This window comes from Fundulus heteroclitus, chromosome 13, assembly GCF_011125445.2.
Source record: "Fundulus heteroclitus isolate FHET01 chromosome 13, MU-UCD_Fhet_4.1, whole genome shotgun sequence".
NCBI lineage: Eukaryota > Metazoa > Chordata > Actinopteri > Cyprinodontiformes > Fundulidae > Fundulus > Fundulus heteroclitus.
The window spans coordinates 18,259,233-18,283,850 of NC_046373.1; the positions used below are offsets into that span (position 1 = coordinate 18,259,233).

Here is a 24,618-nt window from a genome sequence, read left to right on the forward strand (position 1 = left end):
AATCTTGGTGATGAATGAACACTGAAATAAACCCAATAATAATCGTTAGATATTGAATTACAGCATTGGATTTAACCAATCTAAAAGTTAATTTTGTATCAAAGAAAGTGTAATTTACGAAACTTTACCAGTTTTAGTGGCTTCTTCGGTCAGAGCATGGAGCTGCAGGAATGTGATAGACGCTCTACTGCCCTCTGCTGCAGCCTTAGTGAACTGCATGTGATTTAAACGCCTACTGAAAGGGCAATTTGGAGGCTGCAGCAATGTTTAAATGACGCGTTGACAATTTTTCATCAACGACAGTGTCGACTAATCGTTGCACCAATAAAGCCCTGGGATTCAGTAAATAAAAACACAACCTTCAAGACTCAGAGTCAGTGAGCTAGAGTCCAAGTTATGTAACATTTATTTTCAGTATCAACACAGCTGTTCAGAAAAATAGCGGTTATTTGCAACCAACATTTTCAGCACAATGTTCGCCAATAGGATCTTCATTATATGCATATATGTCACATATGTGATGTCCCCAATGCCTGCGAATGATCTATTTTCCCCAGTAACTGCTTTCAACAGCCTCAGCAACCTGTAGTTTCATTTAATATTTAAATAACACATTTGTCTCATAGTTTAGCCCCAGTCATGATTTAGAAGGGCTCAATCAGAGTCCAGACCTAAATGAAAATGAGAATCTGCGGCAAAACCCTGAACCTTGAGGTTGCACAGATGCTCACCATCCAGTCTGACTGATCCGGAGGTATTTTGCAAAAAGGAAAAACATTTTCTCACCTGCTTCACAACTAAGCACTACTTTAATTACTTTTTTCACCCATAAAATCCATTGATGTTTATGATTGTAACATAAAGTGTGAACAGGTTTAGCTTAGATGATCAAAATGGGGATTGGGAGACTTTCCAAACACCAGCTGACACTAAATGATTTTGCAGGTGATGGAAGATAAATGTAACCTGACTCTAGCCAGATGTATGTCGCTCCGCCTAGCTCCACTCATTCATCTGGGACAGATCCATAGGAATGGCGTTTCAGAAGGCTGGGCCTTATCAAAAATCCTTGCATATGATTGGATAAGCCACTTGTCTGTCATCTTTATCGACGTGCTATTTCAACCACTCACACTGAAGCTAACCCGTGACGCTGATGAGAGCGACGCAGGAAAAAACTAAACTTTATTTAAATGTGTTTGCAGCTCTAGTGGCACACGTTTTATTGACAGTGAGCTGACAGGAAGAGGGGGGAAGACAGGCGGCAAAGCGCCGCGCGTCGGAGTCGATCCCGGGCCGACCGCGTCGAGGACTAAAGGCCTCCTAGCATAGTTCGCGCTAACCGCTCCGCCACGGACACCGCGGAAAACAAAACTTGCCAAATCCTGTCGGGAGAAGGGCGAAAACATGGTTTCCACCAACAAAAGCCTTCAGAGCGGTTCTCTGATGTTCTTTTAATGAAACAATATTAGGTAGATTGGACAACACGGAAGAAATAGCAGCATCAATGTTAACGCTTGCTTCCTCGATGCGAGCCGCCATTGTTGTCTGAATCAAAACAGTCTCACGTCACGGTCGCTTCTCCACTACGTCACATCTATGAAACTCCAGCCCTGCGTCCTGATTGGCTGGACAATAAAAATGGTTGGAGAAATCACTCTCTATGGGAGAGGTCCCAGATGGCTGTGAGTGGAGCTAGGCGGAGCGATATCAATCTGGCTAGGGTCAGGTTAAGATAAATGCACCATTTCAAAAAAACAAGCCTTTTTCCTCAATATTAAGGGTTAGCCAAAACGAACAATGTTGAGAAAAGGAATCCGCAGCTCCCCAGTGTCTGACCGTGCACTTACATGCAGCACTGCTTCTTGACGTTGCGTCCGCCGAACTTGGGCTTGTCCAGGCAGTTGACGCACTCCCCGCAATCGTCCTCTATCGAGCAGCCCTTGCAGACGCCGCAGCGCCTCGAGCGCACCCCTCCGGGCAAATACTGACTCAACATCCTCCTCCTCTGGAACTTGACGCCCTTCTTCCGCCTCCTGCGCTGGATGCTTTCCTGAGAGACAGCCCAATGTGCCCTGCCCTGATCAGAGATGTCATCATCATCATCATCAGCCACATCTGCAGGTGAGACACAGAGGAGGATGGGTAAAGAGTCGATACAGCATCGAAGCGGCGTCAAGTGCGCGTGGGTGACTGGCAGAGCTTTTCGCACGGCCTGCAGGAGGCGTTAAAAAGGTCTCAGTTCTGTGACTGGAGCTTCATTGCAGGCATCGATAAGCCTTTTGGCCTCCTGCTGATGGGTTTCTAATGGCTGCCTGACGAAATAAAGCTCTTTAAATCGAAGGTGGGCGGCTGGATGAATTGTAAAGTCACCCACAAAATGCATTACAGGTGGAAACTCCCTTCAAAAACATTTAAATCAGAACTACTTAACTCCCTTTTTGTGGGGATGTTTCAATGCAAAGAAGCAAAAAAAAAAAAGAAAAACTAAAATAAAATGATTCAGATTTTTTTTTTTTTTTTTTAAAGTAATGCATCTACAGGAACCGTGTGCAAGCATCACTCTTTGCCCTTTCCTCCATATGTGTTCAGTTATACGTTGTGCATTTTAGGACATCCGGTCTCAGGAGAACATCCGTCAGACGTAGTGCCGAAAAAGCATCAAGCCGGAGAGAAAAAACAACCGACAGACTTCAGACAAAACAGAGAGAGACAGAACCAATCATCCTGATGCCGGCCCGGTTCAGACCGGTTTCTTTTCTGCAGATATTTGATAACATGACTCCAGGGGGCGCTGTTCCTTTTCTATGCCTTAAATTGCTGTCAAAGAAGCTCTGATATGAAAAACAGAAGGTTACATGTTCTAACAGATTATCTGACCATACAGGAAGTGAACAGGAAGCTGACGTAAATGGTAAAGTCTATTAAAGTCTCCATTAAACTGCCTTCTCCACCCGAGGCCCTCTGTCTTTAGTCAAACTTGTCCGCCGGACGACCTTTCGACTCCAAGTTGCCTGAAGGTGCAGTCGGACCGTTTTTTTGAGTTTGAATCCATTTTGTCTCATGACGTTTTAATCAAAGTCTGTGTTGTCTGAAGTCTGGTGGTTGTTATCCTTTTTTTTTTTTTTTTTTTTTTTTGGCTACAGCCCGACACGGTGCGGTCTGACTCCTGGTGATGTGTTCCTGGGATCGGAGCAAGTCGTAAAAGGCGCGTCAGTGAGTTCATTTGTCAAGCAGCACTTCCTCACCTCATACTGAGTGAAGCTCACGCGACCAGTGTTGGGTAAAGCTTTCCAACAGCGGTGGCTAATCTGTGTGTGACAAAAGATATTTTTGCTGGCAAATATTTTTTTAAACATTTGAACTTTTAAATATTTTTTTTTTCCCCCACCCTGTGCATGTTCACCTTGGAGAGACGCTAACAAAACTCCTCTCATTCCTATAATATAATGATTTTTTTTTTAAGGTTATATTGATTATTTCAGTAGTCTTGACAGTGTGTTGCTTTCTTACACTCAATGTAGCTTTGCTGAACAGGAAAAAAATAAAATAAAGCATTTAAATGAACTACACACACACACATACACTATCTCAGAGCAGTAACACATAATGAAATTGCTCTATTTCAGTGCAATAATTAAAACAAGATCAGTTTCTACCAAACAATTACTGAACTAAGTCATTTAAGGTGGTAAAAAGGAACATTATTGTCTAATAACTGAGTGTGTATTTGTGCACTCTGATCATTTAATATATTATCCTAATATAATTCACCCGTCCTCCTTTATTTATGCTGCAAGCAGAGACCTCATTCAGCCAGACTGACGCTACTTATCGCAGCTTTATTGAGTTTAGGCTCTTTAATAGTCTGATCTTCAAGCTAAATGGGTTCAAACTGAAGATTTTCCACCATCTATTCTTTTATTACACATTTTAATAGCAGTAAACTTCCTCATCAAACCATCCCAATATTATCAACAGATATGTTAGCACTGGTGACGAGAAGTTAGCGCTGAAGTTGTTTTTTCTTACACTGGTGCGATCAAATTAAATGCTGCTACAATATCAAAATAGTCAAAACCTTAATAGTTGAGGTGTGAATCTACGGGTTTTAATTAAACGTTTCACAGAATATATGACCTTTGATTTAATTTTATTTTTCAGTCCATTTATCTAATGCGCTTTAAATACACCCTGTAAACCAACAAGGGCTTTTAAATGGCTGTGGTGACGATTCAATTCCCCTTATTCTTGCTAAGCTTGCTGAAATAGCCATTTTATGACAAAGATGATGCAAAAGTGTGTTTAAAATGTTATGTTTAAACATATTTTCTACCGCTGGCGTAATATTTTTGCTACTACACAGTGAAGAATGACCCAAGGTATTCTGGGTTCGGATACTTAACCAAACCTACGGATGATGGCGACATCTCAATCATAACATCTAAACCCACCTGAAACTTCGCTTTAGACAAATTTAATTCAGAAGTTTGTAACGGCATAGATTACATAATCAAATTGACCACAATATTTAAGGATAAACAGTATTTTAAAAACATTTCACACTTTATTTATGGCCGATTTATGTTTTTTGAGATACCTTTATCCATCTACAACTAAAATTAATAAAGATGCTTGAACATTGTTACATGAATGGCTTTTTTTCCCTGAATTATTTAAGCAATTCCAACAGGAATAAGAAAGAAGTGGACTTAAGTTTGCCGTTTCTGTAAAATATGAAGATAAAGTTGTTTTTCCCCTTATGAGATCAAGTTTTATTTGCAGTGTTAAAAAAGTGTGTGTCTGGCTTCTACTTAAACTAGAAGTTTGAGAATGTAAAAGCAAAGTAGTTAAAAATAAAAATGATGACATGTCAAATACAAAAAAAATACTGTTGACATTTAAATATATCTGGGTGATTCATAGGTTGTGCTGATAAATTACAACAGTACCACCAAAAATAACAAATGCAATAGATTTTAATAGCTATGTTTACACAGACAAAAGTAATCAGAATAAAGGGCCGATCGGAATAAAAAAGTCTCATGTTAACAAGCCAATGGGGATATTGTAAATGGATTAAGCTCTATTGGAATTAAATTGTAACCCAAATGAGAGGGTGGTTTATGCCGATCAATAATCCGATCGACGTGCCTATAAACGCTTGTCAGGGACAAGTTATACTGAAAGTGGCTAACTGACCCGTGCATGTGCGCCTGACGTAAAAATGACGTATTTCCACGTTGGCGAGAGGCGGAAAAACGTTGGGAAGCAAAACTGTCAGGGCTCCCGATAAAACCTTCCCATTCGAAACATTGGAAGAGCTCAAAATTATTGTTTTATGCAGTAACGACTGAACCGTAATTAGAACCTGGTGTAAGTCCAGCCTGGGCGCTCAGAAGACAAACAAACTCATAATATGGCTTTGTTTACTATTTTTTGTTGTTCAGCAAAGACGGAAGTTCTTCTTCTGTGGTTTTTTTTAGGGGAGTTTGATAACTGCGCATGTCAGAGTGGTCATATCCTGCATAAAGCAACGTGCATATAAATGCACATTATGATCGAAATAATCAATTGTGTGTCCATATAAATGGTACAATCTGATTATTTTGCTTCTTAATATGAATACATTTCAATCCGATCGTGAAATTTTGTGCATGTAAACATAGCTAATGAGACCAAAAGTTATAAAATTATAGCTCATTGGGCCGTAATCAATGATGATTACGGCTAAATCTCATCGAAACAATATATATGTTTTAGATTCAAGAGATTTTAGGATGAAAACCAGAAAGAACGAGAGAAGGTGAAAATGAACACACGGTGAACTTTATGTTATTGCTTCATCTAATCAAAAACAAAGGCTTAACATCGGTTTAGTTTATCTGAAATAAGCCCTTACTATAAGACATAACAGCATATTTAAACAACCGTTAAAAGCTATTTCAAATTTCCACTCTGATGTGATTGTTTGAAAAATTAAAAGTAAATTTTTTACCATCCAAATCCAAGACGTAAAGAATTATGAAATCCTGCCTTTATTGTATAGAATAAAGGTAAAATAAAGAATAGTCATGGGATGGGCCGTACCTTCGGCCGCGGGGGAGAAGGTGATGCCCTCCCTCTCGTGAAGCGGCAGAGCGCTCAGCCTGGGAATGTCGTCCGGCACCAAGGCGCGAGGCTGACCCAAAGCCACGGCGGCGGCCCGGCACACGTGCTTGATCCTTGGACCTCCGAGCGGCTGCTCCTGCACAAAGACTCGTGGGTTAAAAGCCGCGACATGAGCTGATAACTGGGTTATTTGACTCCAGACAGGATCAAGATACCTTTTAACACTTTTAAACGTACAATTCCTTCAGGAAAACTATAGGCCTTTACTCATTTTATAATCTCCCCCCACATATCCTGTATTTTTCGAACTATAAGGAGCACTTAAAATCTTAAAATTTTTCTCATAAACTGATGGTGCGCCTTATATGATGATTACTGTTGAGCTTACTGCCTGATTTCACGTGGTACAATGCGCTCAATAATCTGTTAAAATGTGTAAGTATGACTTTGGTTACCAACGAAGCCGAGGAAGAGCTATGCGTCTCTGTCAGGAGGACAGAGTAGTTAGACTACAGTGTCCTATTTCTAACATAAGGCCAAAATAAACATAACTTTTATATTGAATTAACTTACTAGGTTTATTGTTGCTAGCATGCACCGTATTTTCCGGACTATAAGTCGCAGTTTTTTTTCATAGTTTGGCCGGGGTGCGACTTATACTCTGGAGCGACTTATGTGTGAAATTATTACACATTTTTACCGGTATATCATTACACCTGTTATTTTCACACCAAACCACAAGAGGGCGCTCTAGGCCTGTGTTGAATCAGACGTAAGCGACGTAGAAGGGGAAGTGCCGCATCTTCTACCTCCGGAGTTAACGGAGTTATTTGAAAGTGACACCGAGGATGAAGATTTCACTGGATTTTAGTTATTTGGAGTGACACGGGCGCTTTGGTTAACTTCTTCGCATGTTATTTATGCTATAGTTATCTGAATAGCTTTTAATATGTTATGTTAACATACCAGGCACGTTCTCAGTTGTGTCATGTAGCGTAAGCTAACCGTACAATTATTCAGCCTGTTGTTCTATTTTTATTTAAAATTGCCTTTCAAGATAACATGTCTGTTCTTGATCTTGTATATTATCAAATTAATTTCCCCCAAAAATGCGACTTATATATGTTTTTTCCTTCTTTATTATGCATTTTATGCCTTGTGCGACTTGTACTCCGGAGCAACTTATAGTCCGGAAAATACTGTACTCCTTACATGAACGCACTTCTAATTTAGACATTACAGTCAGGCAGTCTTGTAGACAGCTTAGGGGTCCGATCAGGTAGTGACACAGTGTACTGTAATACTCCGAATATCCATTGAGCGGAGCGGCTTTGTCGTATTTAAACATTTTAAACAGATTTTTGAGCGCATTGTACCACATAAAATCAGTCAGTAAGCACGACGAGTACGGTAATCATATATAAAGGCACACTATCAATTTTTTAAGAAAATTCAAGGATTTTAAGTGCGCCTTATAGTATAGAAAAATACCGTAGTAACACTAGATTTTATTTAGTGGTCAGGGGTTAAAGGGGGCCGAATACATATTTATGTGCAAGCCACACCATTCAGATTTTCCTTAAAACTTTCGCGTTGCTTTATATTTTGTAAAATATTTAATATAAAATATTTTGTCACATAAACAAAATAAAACCCAGGAGGCATAGATATTTTTGTGAGCCAATGCAAGCGATGAAAAAGTATTACCTGTGGACCATATTCTTTAGGAGACAGGCCGGTCCTCCTCCTCCTCTTCCTCCTCCTTCCACACACGGCCACCTGTGAGTCCCTTGAGCCCAACTGGAAGCCCGGAGAAAGTGGAAAAACATGCTTTTAGATAAGAGTGCATTAAATGAAACTTTTACAAACGTAGCATAAGCAATTTATTTTTAACTCTTTGCCATTGTGACGCTCAATCGTCCTTTGCCAACATGAACATGCAACTGCTTTACTGATGTTTTATAAACTACACAACACAGATCATCTGGGGTTCCTTTGAATTGTTTTTTCTTTTTTTTATCTAAGCAGAGACTTAATGATCGATCCCACAGGGAAATACAAGACCCTTTAGTATTTTGTCCATTTTACCCGTTTTATTAATTCTCACATTAGCCGGGACATCTGTTGCTACCTGTGACAACTTGAGCTGCTTCTGCTGATCAATCTTGATGAGCTGGACTTTGGCTTTCTTCAGCAGGTGCAGCATCCGCTTATTAGCTCCACTGAGACCGACGCGGTGGCTGGGCCCGCCCACTTCCAACACGTCACAACCGGGCTCCCCCGTCACAGCTGCTGCCGCCGCCGCGTCTTCACCTGATGCCACCAAAAAAAGGCCGATTAGTTACAATCTTATGACAAAAAGACGCGTTTTAGCTTCGAGGGGCAGTTTTCCTACCCGGCACACTGCAAAAACGGATCTAAAAATAAGTAAAATCTTCTTAAAATTAGTGTTTTTGTCCTAGATTTGAGTAGGTAAATAAGATTATCTGCCAAGGGAATGAGTATTTTTTTACCTGACTCCGCCAGATGGATTTGCTCCGCATATCCATCTGGAAACCTTCCGTTGAAGTAATTTTGGGAAGGGGCGAAAATACTGGTTAGCTGATTGGCCTATGTTGGTGATAGACGGGCCAAATAAACCAATCAGATCAACGAAGCATATGACGTACTCATCAACATGCTTCGTCGTCGCTCGTAACAGAGCGACGACGAAAACACAACCACAAGCCAAGCTACTCTTGCTGCTGCAGGTAAAGGCTCGTTAGCTCAGCAAAGAAATACTCTGTAATTCCTATAAAACTTGCTCGATAGCCACGCTAACGCTAGTTTCATCGGCTGAAGCCGCCATGTTCTTTAGACTGAACTGTCGCGCTTCTCGTTGCGTCACACCTCAACCCGCCTCAAAGCCAACGCTGATTGGACGTTCGTTTGGTGAACGGCTCCAAATTTTCTTTAACGGTAAGTAGCCAGACTGATCTGCGAGTGAAACCTTGAAAGCTCGCGAGATCAGGATGGTCTCACGAGGCTAAGTATTTTTACCCCTAAAATAAGATAATTATATATACTGCACTTGAAGTAAGATGGAGATGATTTGTTCCTATTTTAAGTGCAAAAATCGTATTCCACTGGCAGATCATCTTATTTACCTGCTCAAATCAAGGAAAACTACACTAATTTTAAGAACATTTGACTTATTTTTAGTTCCGTTTTTGCAGTGCACAATCTGAATTTATGCTCATTTCTTTTGCAACCAAAACATTTTTGGATCTTTTTAAAAAGGAGGAAATTAGGAGGATGGTCTACTTACTGTTATTTCCCATGCCCTCTGCTGGAGTTTCCTCGGGGATTTCCACTCCCGCCTTGACCACCACAGACACTTTCCTCACAACTCCCGGGGAGTCCATCTCCTCCATCATGATCCTGGGCCTCCGTTTCTTCCTGTGGTGGAAACTCAGACTGTCGTCCTGGTCCATGTGGTCCTCCTGAAAGTCCGACTGGCTCTTCTTCTTCTCTGCCAGCTTTAAGGTCAGCTTCTTTAGGTTCTTGTAGATCTCGACGTGGCTCGCGCCCGGACCCGGCCTGGAGGAGATTTTCGACTGAAGCAGCGAGCCGTCCAGCACAGATTTGGAGTAGGCGTCCAGCGGCTGCGCGCTGCAGCCGTAGCCGGACTCGCCGAGGGACAAGGCGGGTCTGGCGTCGTCCTTCTGCTGACTTTTCAGCCACGTTGACAGAGAGCCCTTCGGAAACGGGATCATCTCCTCGTTCAGGAACCTCTTCGGGGTTTTGATAACGCGGGAGGACCGCCCGCTCGTTACAGTGGCGTCGGTGTTGTTAGAGGCCTGAGACAGCTGCTCCGCACTGGGCTTCGTCTCCTCCTCCTCCTCCGATGGGGCAACGCTCTCGCCCAGCTGTTCGCCGCTGTCCACGGACGGAAGCGGCTCCGACATGTAGGTACAGAAGACGTGGCGCGCTCCGACCCGGCCGATTTTGGGCCGCTTGTTAACCGAAACGTCCGCTGCCGGCCGGCGCCTGTACCCGAACAACAATCGGCCTCGGTGCCTTTTGTTGGCCTTCTTGACGGACGTCTCTGCGGCCTTGCACTGGAGTGACGTTCCCGCCCGTTTCCCACTCTGGGCTGCCGCCTGTGGATCAGCAGCCGAGCATTCGACCATTCCCGCCGTCTTCTGACATTTGTGAGAGGACGTAAAAGAGATGGCGCCTCCTTCAGCCGAGTGCCGGGCGTCCATTTGAAGCCCTTCGGACGTCTCCGGGTCCCCCAACGCCTCGCCTTCCGCCTTGACCGTTCCATGATCCTGTTCGGCATCCGCGACCGCTCGAGATAAACTCGACACTTTTTCATGAGGTTTAGTGTTGCTCACTGATTTGGTGGCTGCTCGCTTCAATGTTGCCTCTCCTTCTTTGCCAACAATGTCAGCTGACGTACTGCTCCGTCTGCCTGGGGTCTGCTTTTCTGGATGTTTGGCCTTTGCTGCCGGGGCGCCTTTGTTTTGCACTTTAATCACCACTTTGTCTTTAACTGGGCTCTCTTTAACGTCCGGCCCCTCCTTGGGAACTCTGGGTACAATTTTCCCAATCAGAGCCGGTTTTGGGCTCTTGGGGATAATTTTTCCAATAAGAGACTTTTCCTCTGGCACCTGGTCTGTAGTTTGAGACGGCTTGGCCTGGCTGGCCAGTCTCTTGGAGACGGGGATTTTCGGTTTTGTCGGACAGACTCTTGAGCTCCCAAATCCAGTAAAATCCTCCCCCTAGAAAAGATTTTTAAAAGAAATCTTTTAGTCAACAAAATAAATTGGAAATGTTGTAAACGTCTAATTGCACTTTTCTAGAAGAAAACAGCAGCACCAACTATTAGGCACTGGATCAGACAAATGTTGACAACTTTACTCCTGGAACGAATAACTTATCTCCTAAAAGGAAAAGGTGATTCATTTGAAAATATATGGAGACCCTTTATGATTCTTGTGGAAGGAATGGACTTATCTGAAGACGACGAGGACAATTAAATAATGCCAGCTTGGAAATCTGGTTGATATCAGAGCCTTTGTAACCAGTTTGTGTCTCTTGCTGAAAAAAGTGTAAAAGTATTCAAATGCAGATTTGCATCTGATAGGGTGTTTGTTGTTTTTTTTTTTTTTTTTGGTATGGTTCTTGTATTTGCCTATACGGTATGTATAATTGTTGAAAATAATAAAAACGTTGATGGAAAAAAAATAATTTGGAAATGTTGAGATAAGGACAGATAATCTACACACCTACCCACACGCTATGGTATCATGTCAATTTATGACAACAATTTGATTTTTTTTTTTTTATAAAAAGGGCATTAAAAATAGATGCCTGTGTTAAGGCCAAATGTTTTCTTAGTTGCAGAGAATATAGCCGGATACGCAGAATTTGACAAAATACATTGGAAAACAAAACTGTAGAATCTGACCAAACAGATCTGGGTTTTACCCAGAAGCCTCTAGGTTTACGCCGAGCGCAGAGATCATCCTAACAGGCTACACCGTCTGCTGCAGCTTCTAGTCTGGTTTGTGAGCGGATAAATCAACGAGTCATATCAAAACAGAGAGGAGGGGAGCGCCATGTTTCTACAGTCACCCCCGTCACCTCAGACAAATTCTGCCTGTAAGACTTCTTTAGAAGTAGCCTATTATGAGCTTTGATCTTAACTGCGTGGAAATATCCTCATTTATAAGTTATTTTGGATTTAAAAAAAAACACGTAAAATGGTTACATGGAAAGGAACTTAAAAGTCGGAGTTTAAATAGCTTCAAAATTAACTTCTAAACCAATCCTAACCAAGCTGGTTTGTTCCTGTTAAAACGGTCATACAAGATAAATATGTGACGTATGTGCAAAGACAAAAACTGGAATAAATAAACAGAATATGGAGGGGGGAAAATTAAAATGATTTCATACGTAGCTGATAAACCTCCTAAACACCATTAGAAAACAAAAATTAGATAACAATACTTGTAATCGATACAACACTTACACTTCAGGGCATTTATTTAAAATACGTTTTTTGTCTCATTTTAAATATATTTATAATATTCATGTTTTTTTTCTAACTTTACTTCCCTATTAATAACCCCATCATGCTGCAAAGCAGAGGCAATATGCAGACAACCGCGTTTTGTCCACATCAGCTTCATCATGTTCGCAGTTTATTTATGGAGGAAGGAATAGGAAATTTAAAAACTCAATTCAACACTAACAGAAATACTTGGTACCATTTTCAGTACTGCAGCAACATATTTTGAAGCCACAGGGTTATTTCTGGTTAAAAATTGATCATCAAAATACGACACAATTTTAACTTCCTCTATTTGGGCAAAACCATAAAGTAGGGGACAACTCAGGCCTCACTGACAGAAATAAGTCACTTCCTGGTTGGGCAAAACAGTAGACAAGTGTTAATACTACCTTTGATTCCAGTCATGAAATTATATTAGTTTATTAGAACTGCTTATTTGTGTATGTGTTACCATTTCCCTGTCAATTTGCTGATGATGCAATTAAATGTTACTATTGAAGTAAAAGATCTATTTAAATTAGTGTTGCACCAATACAGATACCAGTATCGGACGGGGCCCCGATCCAGTGCTAAAATGGTGGTATCTGTATCAGCGAGTACCAACAAATAGGGCACCGATACCATTTTGATGTTTGTATGTCACTTGAACGCAGCCTTCTCTCTCCCGACTTTATTATACATGTTATATAAGTTCATGAAAGTTGCACTATTTTGGCATTTGAGAGCCAAAACTCAGGGTTTAAAAGAGATTATTCAATTATTAATGTAATTTTACTGTCTTACAGCTGCACTACTAGTATACATGTTATAATTTCACCAACGTTTGAGAGCCAAAAGTTTATTCAACTATTGTCACCCATTCCAGGTAGACAATAAAAAGTTCTACTACCCTAAGTAGTATGCAGTTCTTCATATATACACACACACACACATCAATTTCAAACAGATGGTATCGGCCAATACTGCACAGCCAGGTATCGGGTATCGGGCCCAAAAAAAAATGGCACTGACGCAACACTAATTTAAACTAAAATAAACTGTGCTAAAACAAACATGGATATGGTGCTTCCTCCACTATAACCTGTTATTATAAGCCACATTAGCCTCCAATACATTTATAACTAAACAAAGGGTGATGAAGGGGGCTGCATTGGTTCACCATTTACTAGCTGACCGAGCAGCCAGCTGATTAGCATCACTGTCGAGATCAGTATATCTCGGTTTTGACACAATTGAGTATCCTTGAATAATTCATTTTTTAGTATTAATTATAATCGAGAAATTGATTATATTTTGACAACCCTATATGAGAAAGTGGTAAATTATTTAAAAAAAACTGTACACTACTTTATGGAGAGTTGATTGGCAACTGGCTCTTTATTTTATAAAGAACAAAATGTAAAAAAAAAAAGTTTGAAATGTTATCATTCTACTCAAAAATAAATATTTAAAGCAACCCTATCTCCAAACACTCCCTAAATAATTATTAAGTGAGATTAATATTGTTACACTGATGAGGCAAAAACAATTTAAACTACTATTATGGCTGTTCGATCCAAAAAAAAAAAAATCTTCAATGGCAAAGTTATTGTTAAATATTGCAAATAAATGCACTGGTAGTGATGAATCCACATTGTTCTCCCCTTCTTCTCTCCATCATTCGTGCTGCCACCACTCTCTGTGACCTTTAGCATGTTAGGTACAATAATCTGTGTCAGGCAGGAGCATCCGTTACATTTTATCACATCCAACAGGCTGAATATTACATTAGCACAGAAAGTGTGAACTCATGACAACCGGAAGATAAAGCAAACGATTATTGCATCCCTAACTGTGCCTTTTAGTGTCGATTTCAGACGATGAAAAGGTTCTCAGCTAAAATTTGGAGTCTCCAAGCGTGGCTGCGTTGTTCCCCAGTATCCCCGAACTTACCCGTTAACCAACACATGTATGTATGTGTGTGTAGCACAACCTAAATATATGAGTCAGTACTGTTCACGATTTGATTATTAGGTACTTGCCCAACAGAAACTGCAGCTCAGCATCAGCAGCCTGGCTCTTTACTGTTACTCCCCTGTTGCATCAGGGTAGTTTTGACACAGCAACAGCTACAATTTTTTTTTTAATTTTCCCATTTGTGACTAAGCAGTAAACTAACCAGTCCACACCTCTTCCCCCAGTGCAATACTTTTGTGCACATTTTTAATGCTTTAGTTTGCATATGTTACACCATTTATGTTGAAGCAATTAACATAATGAAAACATTCAAATTATTCTCATAAGTATGAATATTGCTCCGAACACACTCTCGGGCAATAAAGACTAACCCAAAGTGAACTTAACAACAAAAAGAGTCCTCACTACACCTAACATTCACTAATTCAGGCAACCATTTACTTTCCTCAGCAGCTCAGAAATGTATCTTAATTTATAATACTTACATCCATCTCAAGTGTAAAACAATCTCCAGTGTGATCGGGAGAAAAAAAAAGAACCCTTGGATCATCAGCACCGAAAGAATACTGCACGGTATTATTGGGTGATGTGGAGAGCTCTAGATGAGCATGCTCACAGGCGTTAGCATGAGCCATGTGATTCTGTTACAGGCAACTCTAAAGAGATTGCATCAGTAAAGTATCGCTGATGTAAGACACTAAAGCCCATTCATGGGGTTATACAATTAAGACTTCATATACCGATAATTGCATACATACAGAGTGCCAGATGGAAGTCATCTCAATTTCTACTTTCTATTTAAAAATATAAATTATTGAAGACTTAACTATGAGGCTTTTTCTGGCTGATACACTTTTCCACTTTCCTCAAAAGGTCTGACCTGCTGATTAGGATTTTTTTTTTTTGCCAAATGGCTAAAAAACACACAAAAAAAACATACCCTGAAGGTTATCTCTGGCACACTAGTGGCCTTTATTTCAAAGTGGACAGACAGGAAATAGGGTTCAGAGAGAAAGGGAAGACACACAACAAAGGTCCCACTGCCAGCAACAAGAACTGAGACCTCCATAAATGGGTGGAACCCCCCCCCCCCCCCCCCCCTGTAGATTATATTCTAAAGGTGGTAGTTTTTAATTCAACAGAAAATAAGGATATTACAAGACTATCTCAATGGATGCATGAAAGCATCTGTTCTTAACCTTAAAATAATTGAATTAAAAAAGTTCCAGTTTTTATATTAAATGCGGGAAAAGGTGTAATTTCTCAGTAGTTATCTTGCTGATCATCTTTAAGAACAAATCAAGGTTTAAAAAAAAAAAGAATCATTCTGACCCTAAATTGTCAAAACAAAACAACACTGACCAGTTAAAGTTATGATAAATATAAGTTTAGGCTAAAAATGATGCATACGTTTGGCAGATTCAGGTTTAAAGTAATCTTTTGAATTGAGAAACGTGTTTCTTCTAACTGAAACGTTAATGCTTTTAAAGCTCTCCAATGAGATTTTCCGACTTGAATGCAGTAGAGAATCTTTGGCAGGAGATAATGATTGTGGTGATGGGAAGGGAGCGTGTAACCTCAAAGTTTTGGAGCATATTACATAAAGTAAAAGGTCAAAAATGCACCACGAATGTCAACAATTATGAGTATTCGATTGCAGGGATTCCACTGAAGGGTTTTCCGTAGATCACTGGGAATGTTGTAAATAACCTTCAATGAGACATTTTTTTGTGTGAAAGTAAATAAAACAGATGTAGTATTTTAGCAAAAAATTAAAAAAAGACTATTACTTGAACACTTTTTTAAAATCTCATATAGGATGTGCATGTGTCAAAATTATTGGTTGAATGAACATAATCTGATAAAAATCTAAATCTGCTAAGGGTATGAATAATTTTGACCTTCACTGTAGGTCAACAACTTTCTGGCATTCGTCCTGGGAAAACATGGCATCAAATGCTCTTTTGCAGGCAATCTGCAATTTTATCTGCAGACCATCTGAGGCAGGCAAAGGATTAACATAAAACCCTTCGCTCGGCCTTGTCTGATCATCAACCAGCTGCATATAGCTTTTCGATGTACCCTAGGAGGATCGTAATGTATGTCAGGACGGGCCTCACGGACTACGAAACGTTCATTAAACGTCGTCTTTCCTTCCGGTGCTTCCTACGTTCAGCTGGCGGTAAAAAAAACAAAAAAAAAAAAACACCGACCAGTCAGCTGACAAGAGACTCCAACGTGGAGAGTACCAAAACGTTTTAACGACGACATTATCAATAGACAGTAGCTTTTAGCAGACCCGCGTGGGGGGAAATAAAAACAAATTAACCAAACCACGCCAGGGGGGGATACCAGAGAAAGGTTGCCACCAACAAAACGCCTTTTCGTTTCATACCGCCAAAGTTTCCGCCTGATCTGTTTTTTTTTTTTTTAATTGCAAACGCTGCGCTGGGCGGATATTTATATTTACAATGCAACTTCCTACGCCTGTTCCGCACAACAGGGTATTAAGTTGCTGTTTAACATGCATTACATTTGCACGAAAACAACAAATGGAGCTCCTATCTGAGGCATTTCCTGCAGGAAAACAGCTCGCTACCATGCTGCTAAGTGTTGTGTTTGTAGCTAGCTAGCTAGCTAGCTGCACAAAAGCTAAACTGCCCTTTATGTGACAAACATGAGAAAATTGCTTTAATGTCGCGCTTTCTAACACGCGGGGTGTATTCTGGTTTTGAAGCCTGCTGTTCCCCCCGTATGGCTAACTCACCTCCTCGCTGTCGCTGGAGTCCAAGCCCACGTCTCCCCGCCGACCGTGCTTCTCCACCACCCCCAGCAGCCGCAGCAGGGACGGGTCCTCGCTTAACGCAAGGCCCGTGTTGACGGGCCTCGGCCCGGCTGCGACCAGTTCTCCGTAGTCCGAGCCCAATCTTCCACGTCTAACGCGTTTCTCCGAGCGCAGCCTGCTGCGAAGGGAGAGCGGCCGACCCGGGAAGCGAGCCCGGGCCGGCGCAGCCTGGGAACTCAGCGCGGTGATGGTGGAAGGAGACAATAATCCGCCTCCCGAGGCCGCCATTATATTTACTACAACAACGGAGACGGCGCGCGGGCAGAGGATCACTGCAGCGCTGCGCGAGGCAAGATGGGTCTGCTCGAGGCAAAGGCGCGAGATAGGTGCATCATGGGTAGGCGAACGTCGGCTGGGCCGCTCGACGTTAGCTTCTGGCTGAAGTGGGTGATTTCGCTTTTGGAGGGATGGATATTTTTTCGTGACGAATTTAAAATAGCGCCGGGACTGCATTTACTAAAATAAAGGCTAAAAAATAAATAAATGTTACGGTTAATTTCTTTAAAAAAATTGCAGCCAATCATATTTACTCATTTTGCAACGCTTCCATCCAGGCTGACGGGAGTCTGCAACTTTTACAAACCAGAGGCATTTTGGGTTTCAGCCCAGCTAAATACATTTTATTTAGAGCCACAGTAGTTACATGACCTTAAAAAGAGAACTTTATTTAAAGCACCACATTTTTATTCTTTTTCTGCTTTAAAATAAACAGAATTACAAAAAGAGAATGGATGAAAATAAATAGTTAAAATAAAATAAAAATACTTAGTTTCCAATCTCATTACAAGAAAGATGGATTTAAAAGTGTTACACATACTTTCAATGTCCTTCCGTTCTAGAAATTCAGTGCAATCATTCCATTAAAAATATTAATCTGAAACTCCTGAATTTATTATTATATTTCTATATAAAACATTGGTTCTTTGTTATTGTTTGCCAAAGTTATAAAGAACATTATTGAAAACTCCAGAGCTGCAGTTTGCATGCCTCTGGTCTAAAATGTCTGATTTTGATAATAATTGAAACTTTAGCTTTAATGTTCCCCCTAAAGTAATCCACCCTCATAATCAGCAATTTACATACAATGTATATATTGCTCTGCAAAAGTATTCACCCCTCTTGGCATTTTTCAGGTTTAATTGCCTCACAGCTTGGAGTGTTTGATTTTGCACATTCATTTACAGAACATGCATAAAACTTTGAAGATGTTTTTTTTTTAAATTATTATTCTGAAGCAATAACAAATGGGACAAAATACCCCAAAAATATCTAGAGGTGCAGCTCAGAGACCAAAGGTAACACTGAAGGAGATGCAGAGGTCCACAGTGGAGGATCTGTCCACAGAACCACAATAAGCTGTACACTCCACAGAGCAGAGTTTTATGGAAGAGTGGCCAGAAAAAAGACATCACTGGGTGTTGAAAATAAGAAGACATGTTTTGGGTTTGACAAAAACAATATGGATGACTCCATAAATGTCTGAGAATGACCTGAAACATACTGCCAAAGCAACAATTGAACGGTATAAGGGGAAATGTTTAAATGTGTTGGAATGCCCTTGTGAAAGTCAAAGACCATACCTCAATCCAATTGAGAATCTGTGGTTGGACTTTGAGATTTGGAGATTGATGTTTTCAAGCAAAAAACATCCAACAAGAAGGTGACTTGAGAAATGGGCAAAAATCCCAGTAGGAAGATGTGGAAAGCTCAATGACCCTATTCATCCTGTCCCTTCTTGCACAAAGGAGCAGATACTGGTCCTGGTGGACCTCAGGTGATTCTGTCCAGCTGTCCTGTATCAGTCTCTTACATAGAATCTCCTCCATGCTCTTCAGACTGTGCTGGGAGAAAAAGCAAACCTTCTGGCAATGACACGTGTTGATGTGCCATCCTGGTTGTTATAACCTCAGCTAGTGGGAGCATATGGGTATTGGATAGAAGGGGTCCCAGGATTCAACCTTGGGGCACCCCACATGTGACTTTTGTCCACTCTGATGAGAAGTTACCTATTGACACAATGGGGTTGTATGTGTATGTATTAGGGCTAGACAATATAGATGAAAAATCATATTGATAAAATAGAAACATATTGATCCATAATTGTCAAAAAATTCTAAACATATATTTTAAGTGCAGCCCTGGCCATTGTATGCTGTTGCTTAATGATCTATTCTTAAAGAACACTGACTTCAAACACAACCCTTTATTCAACCAACCTTTTACCAAAACTGTCAGTGTTGAAAAAAGGTATTATATACTAGGAGGTTCCTATGTCTGTGTTTGTGATTGGTTGGGAGGACATTAACCTACATGATAGGCTAGAATGCAGAAGGAAGGAAAACTGTTCTGCTATTGAACTTTTTATTGACCCCTTTTGTTTAATTGAACCACACTTCTGTTGATCAATATATATCGTTATTAAATTATTGTCCAGCCCTAATATGCATGTATTATATGTAAAATGTAATGCTATATTTAGAGGAAAAAGGGGGAAAATCTGAAGGGACACAACACCATCAACTCAAAATGACAAGGATACCAAATAATTAATTAATTTGATGTTTTAACATAAAGACAACCAACACTTCAGTTATGGTGCAATCCTGTAAACTGAGCAGTTTTTTCAATCATATTTTATTTTGCTTGTAATATGATGCACTGTGCTAGTGTCACATTTACACTTTTTGCTTAAAATAAAATACTTTCAAGTTAAATACAAAATATTCCCACAACCCAAATGAGGAATAACTCAGCTACTTCACTATCAATATTACATGTTTAGGATAAATCGGAGGCACGATGAGGAAAAAAAAGGGGAAAAAAAGGGCATTTTTACATGATTTTTTTTTTTCCCTAAAGTTCACATCGGAAAAATTAACCATGGTTATTTACACATGAGGTGAGCCGTTTTTCATGGTATTTCATTAGAAGGAAAAATAGACAATGTTCCTGAAACAATCTGCAATATTTTGCATAACTTTGCTTCATAAACTCAATCTAAAATATCACACTACAATATATTCTCTGGGAACATGAATGACATGATGATGCAACATCCAACGGAGGAATTTTCTACTTCATCTCTGGTCAACAACCTCTTCTTTCTTAATATGGGAGGTTTGATGAGCCAGTAAAGTACTTTCTCTTGCAAAGCTCTCCCCACAGGTAAGGCAAGTGTATTCAGAGCCGGGAGCTTTGGGAGGACGAGAGCCATGCCGGTCTTTTTTGTGCGCACGCAAGGCTTCAACTGAAGGAAACATGCAATCACAATCTTCCTCAGGACAGGGAATCTTAAACTCCACAGAGGAAGCTCCCGGAGTTGAGTCACTGTGTCCATCGTATCCATTTGCATCCTCTTCTTTCTTGATCTTCTTATCAACCTCCACCTCTTGGGTTTCGGGCTTTGGCTCACAAGCTCGCTTTTTCCCCCGCGATTCCCCGAGATCGCAGTTAGCAAACTCCTGCTGGTGCTGAAATAGCTCTTCTTCCGTCTGGAAGACGACACCACATTTTAAGCACTGACACGTCCCGGCATCTTCGGGCGAAACCTCCTTCTCCGGGTGCATTGCGATGCGATGCTTGCGGAGACGAAAAGGCATGGGGAAGCGGGCGCCACAGATCTCGCACAGATGCCGCCGCTCATCGCAATCCTTTCGCGTGTGTTTGTTCAGCTGCAAGATAACAAACAATCTCCATTAACTGTGAAGCAATCATAGCTCAGAAATTACAGCACACACACACACACACACACACACACACACAGGTTTAGCACTCCCACCTCGGAAAGGGTGCAGAACCTTTTCTGACAGAGCGAGCAGACAAATGGCTTTTCTTCAGTAAAGTGTGTAGGCTGGTGTTGGTTGAGCTCTTCAGCAGTGGAGAAAGAGCACTTGCACTTGTAGCACATAAACAGCGTATTACTCTGCAAAAAGATAACATTCAAATTGAACCAAATACACTCCATACCTAAATTGTTGAGGAAAATTGATGCAACTTTACCACGGCATGCACAGAAATTAACCAAACACAAGAGCTGATCATGTTAAAGCTTTTGCAGCAATTTTCACACATCGTTGTTTATTTGTTGCAAAATTACTTCAGTGATCAGGCATTAAATAAATAAGTTGTGGATGGAGAGATGTACAGACAGAGATGAACAAAAAGATGGATGCATAGATTGAAGCAGACAACAGATTAATATTACATCAATAAAAAAACAAATACTAGGATGAAAATGCAAAGTGATGCAACATCCTATCTGAACTCATGATTGTTATTTTGCTTTAACAGATTAGTTCACAATTTCCTGAAACTCCCAAGCAGGAGCCTGGCGCTAATGCACCTTTTTTTGTGCCAGTTTTTTCTTCTAATCAATTTTTGATGGTTATGTTTGGATACAGCACACTGTCAGCAGCCAGCTTCCTGGGTGTCAACAACGTTTAGGTCAGCAGTCCTCACTACAAACATGTAAACCAGAAAATTGCCATTACATATGATTTCTGCAGTAATTTTTTTTTTTTTTAATTGGGTTCATGTGATATTCATTTTCTTTTGTGAGAAAGTGAATGTTGGGTTTTTATTAGCTGTGATCTAAGGCTTTGAATATATCCCTTTGTGTGTAAAGAACTTGTTCATGAATTTCACTTTTTGAGCCCAATTACTGAAATAACTTTTTAACTCAATAAACTAAAACGGAGTTTATTGAGTACATCATTGGTAAGATTATTATTTCACAGGAGAAGCAATCCAAAATGTGGGTAAAACTAAATACTATACCATACGCAGGTCTGTTTATAAATAACGATAAACGACAGACATTATAACAGTTTGATATCCCTCTAATAATTCTAGAAGCGCTTAGAAGCCACCTATCTTTACAAAATGTGTTGGTAAACAAGTTACAAGTTAATTTTTGAAAGTAGTTGTTCTCCAATAATAACATTTTCTGCATGTCCTTTTTCCCCCTAAAGTTCACTGAATCAAGAAGAATAAATTATTTTATTGTCCCCGAGTGTTACTGTGGTGAAATCTTTTCCAGGGCATACACCAGGTTTGGGAACACACAATACACACCAAGCAATAAACAGTGGGTACAGGTAATAACGCAGCTAACAAAGTACAGGTTGTTGTTTATTTTTAAAGAGATTAAAGCATGCAAAACAAAACAGTCTTTAGGTTCTGCTAGGATTTGCACCGAGTTCCAAAAGTCAGTCTTATTTAAATATGAAACTGTGCGATGAAACATTACTGATGGGGATATTGATTTAGAGTTTAATGCTTATGTCATCTTTGGGATAAAAGTCTGTCAAGTTAGCTTTTAAAATAAGTTCAAGAGTTTTATTTTTTATTTTTAAAGGTCTTTATACCTGTTGCAGTTGATGTGTGTACTCCTCCCGATGGCTCCTCTTGAAGTGTCTGTCTTTGGCTTTGCGGTCTTTGAAGACAATCAGGCATTGAAAACACTGCAGACTCTCGTGGGGATCTATATTACAAAACATAGATTTAGAAAATAACTCACAGTCAGTTAATTATTGGCATCCTCAGGTAATTTCTTTTCACAAATGCAACTCTGGAGGCAGGTTATTCCAAATCTGAGTAGTAAAGGGTTGATCCCCTTCACTACTCAGTCTTGCGTGAGGAACATCACAGACATTTAAAACGTGAGAATGGAGCGAGACAGCGGAACTAAACTGAATGTTTATTCATCTTAGAAGCCGTGGGGTCATTCTGTGCTCTGTGTCTAAACTCTAATAACTTAAAATGAAGGTCAAACTCAACAGAAAGCCAGTATATTGCACATAAAACAGGGGTCGTGTTAAAATCCTGAGTGCAGTGCACTGCAGGACATGTAAAAACACTCAAGTGATGCCTTTATAGTCCTGTAAAAATTGGATTTTCTCAAGACTAACTTCTCCATAAAACTGTTGCCTTGCGTTACCCAAACCAAAACATTAAAAATAAAAATATTAATAATATTAATTATTATTATTATTATCATTATTATTATTATTATTAAGGTGAGTTTTATACGGCAAAACCAACAAGAAGACTGTTCTAATAAACATGGTTAGGGCTAGACAAAATAACCTGTACAGATTATTTGACCATGTCTGCAATTAAAAGAAAAGCACCGTCTTTCATGTAGGAGAGGATTTATTGTGTGTAGTTTGTTATTAGTAAATTTATTCCAGACATCCTGCAATCTTTTTGTAGATATTTATGCCGTGAAAGGCTTGATATTCAAGACGGGGATTGCACATGTCTCGATGTCCATGATTTAGCATTAGAACTACATTTGCAGCACCATTTAATTTCTCAGTCCCAGAAATCTAAACAATTCTGTGCGCCCAACAGACTTTGGCATTTTTAATATATCAGATTTTATATCTATATTTTAAAATCTATGTAGGAAGGTGGTCTCTTGTTGATAAAAAAAAAGTTTATAATACACATTTGAATGAGATTTCATGTTGCAGTTCAAAATGTTTCTATTTGAGATCAGTCTACGAAGGTGGTAGAATACAGATGGAACTGCATTATATTTTTAGGTCAAATTTCCGGTTTCTCGGGTAATGTATGATTCTGATGTCAAATGAGGAATCAAGGGATGAGGGTCTGGCCTCTCGCAGTGAACAAAATGTTCATCTAGTTAGGCTGGATTATCCTTCTAAATTCTGTTATTCACAAAATACTAAAAAACAAGTTGCCTATTCTGACATAAAAATGTCTCTGCTTTCTAAAAGACTGACTTTCTAGAGAAGAATACAGAATGGAAATATTAATGGGACATGTATTGAAACTTGGGGACCCCCAATATGTTAAACATGTTTTCACAAATATCCTTTAAATAAGAGGGAGACCAATTGACATTTCGAAAGCATCTAATCAGCCCATAGTAATCTAGGATTAAATTTTCTTTTAAAACCTAACCTTCAAGACAGCAAGCACGTACGACTTCCCATGTTATTATGATAATACAGTATCCTCTTCTTAACAGTATATTGTTTACAGTATTTAATAGCTTACAGTAGTCCGGCGTGACCACAGGGTCAGACTTGATCTCTGCAGAGGAGGTCTTCATTTCATTTCCAACTATGACTTTCTCTATCTTTACCATTTCCATGCTGATGCTTTCACAGAGCAAAGATCCACATCAAACTGTAAATGAAGAATAATAATGTCACAGAGCAAAAAAACAAAAACAAAAAAAGTACTTAAATAATAAATATTTGAGAATTCCTTTTATGCAGGCAACAAAATACACCTTAACTGCCGTATATCTTAAAGGCATTGTATGTAACTCCTTAGCATTAATGATTACGATGAAATCCAAAACCATAAATAATGACAGCACGACGGTGGACACAGGGCAACATGCAAAGCAGCTGCACAAGCTACGCTGTTTTGTTTCTACCAACACCACGCATTGAAAAATAACGTTGCTTTTACCGTGTGATAAATTATGTGGGGTTATATCGCCAATATTCAAAATAAAACAAAACCAAAGTTGCTTTTGTATCGTCCGCAGCATCCACGGAAATGAAGCACCGAAGAACTGTTAGCCCGTGTCACGTGACATGGGAAAAGACAATCTCGCGAGAGTAGGTTTGCAACTACAACATAAAATGGCAAAATAACTAATATA

The 24,618-nt window shown here is 39.9% G+C and overlaps 2 protein-coding genes across 2 annotated transcripts in view; both read right to left on the bottom strand.

The window, feature by feature from the left end:
• Positions 1–17,296, bottom strand: part of LOC105935058 (histone-lysine N-methyltransferase 2B) — a 53,133-nt gene extending 35,837 nt beyond the window's left edge. Inside the window, 6 exon segments of the mRNA XM_036145268.1 lie at positions 1,851–2,118; positions 6,091–6,247; positions 7,819–7,911; positions 8,243–8,424; positions 9,419–10,877; positions 16,896–17,296. Coding sequence (XP_036001161.1) covers positions 1,851–2,118; positions 6,091–6,247; positions 7,819–7,911; positions 8,243–8,424; positions 9,419–10,877; positions 16,896–17,201 — 2,465 coding nt within the window. The 5' untranslated portion in view covers positions 17,202–17,296.
• A 2,267-nt stretch (positions 17,297–19,563) lies between these two features.
• Positions 19,564–24,557, bottom strand: LOC105935047 (zinc finger protein 354A). Its single transcript, XM_012875271.3, has 5 exons — positions 24,423–24,557; positions 24,000–24,131; positions 22,340–22,455; positions 20,752–20,895; positions 19,564–20,644 (listed from the first exon to the last, which is right to left on the bottom strand). Exons 2-5 carry the CDS (start codon positions 24,094–24,096, stop codon positions 20,051–20,053), a joined length of 951 nt encoding a protein of 316 aa, XP_012730725.2. The 5' UTR covers positions 24,097–24,131; positions 24,423–24,557; the 3' UTR covers positions 19,564–20,050.
• Positions 24,558–24,618: the final 61 nt, after the last annotated feature.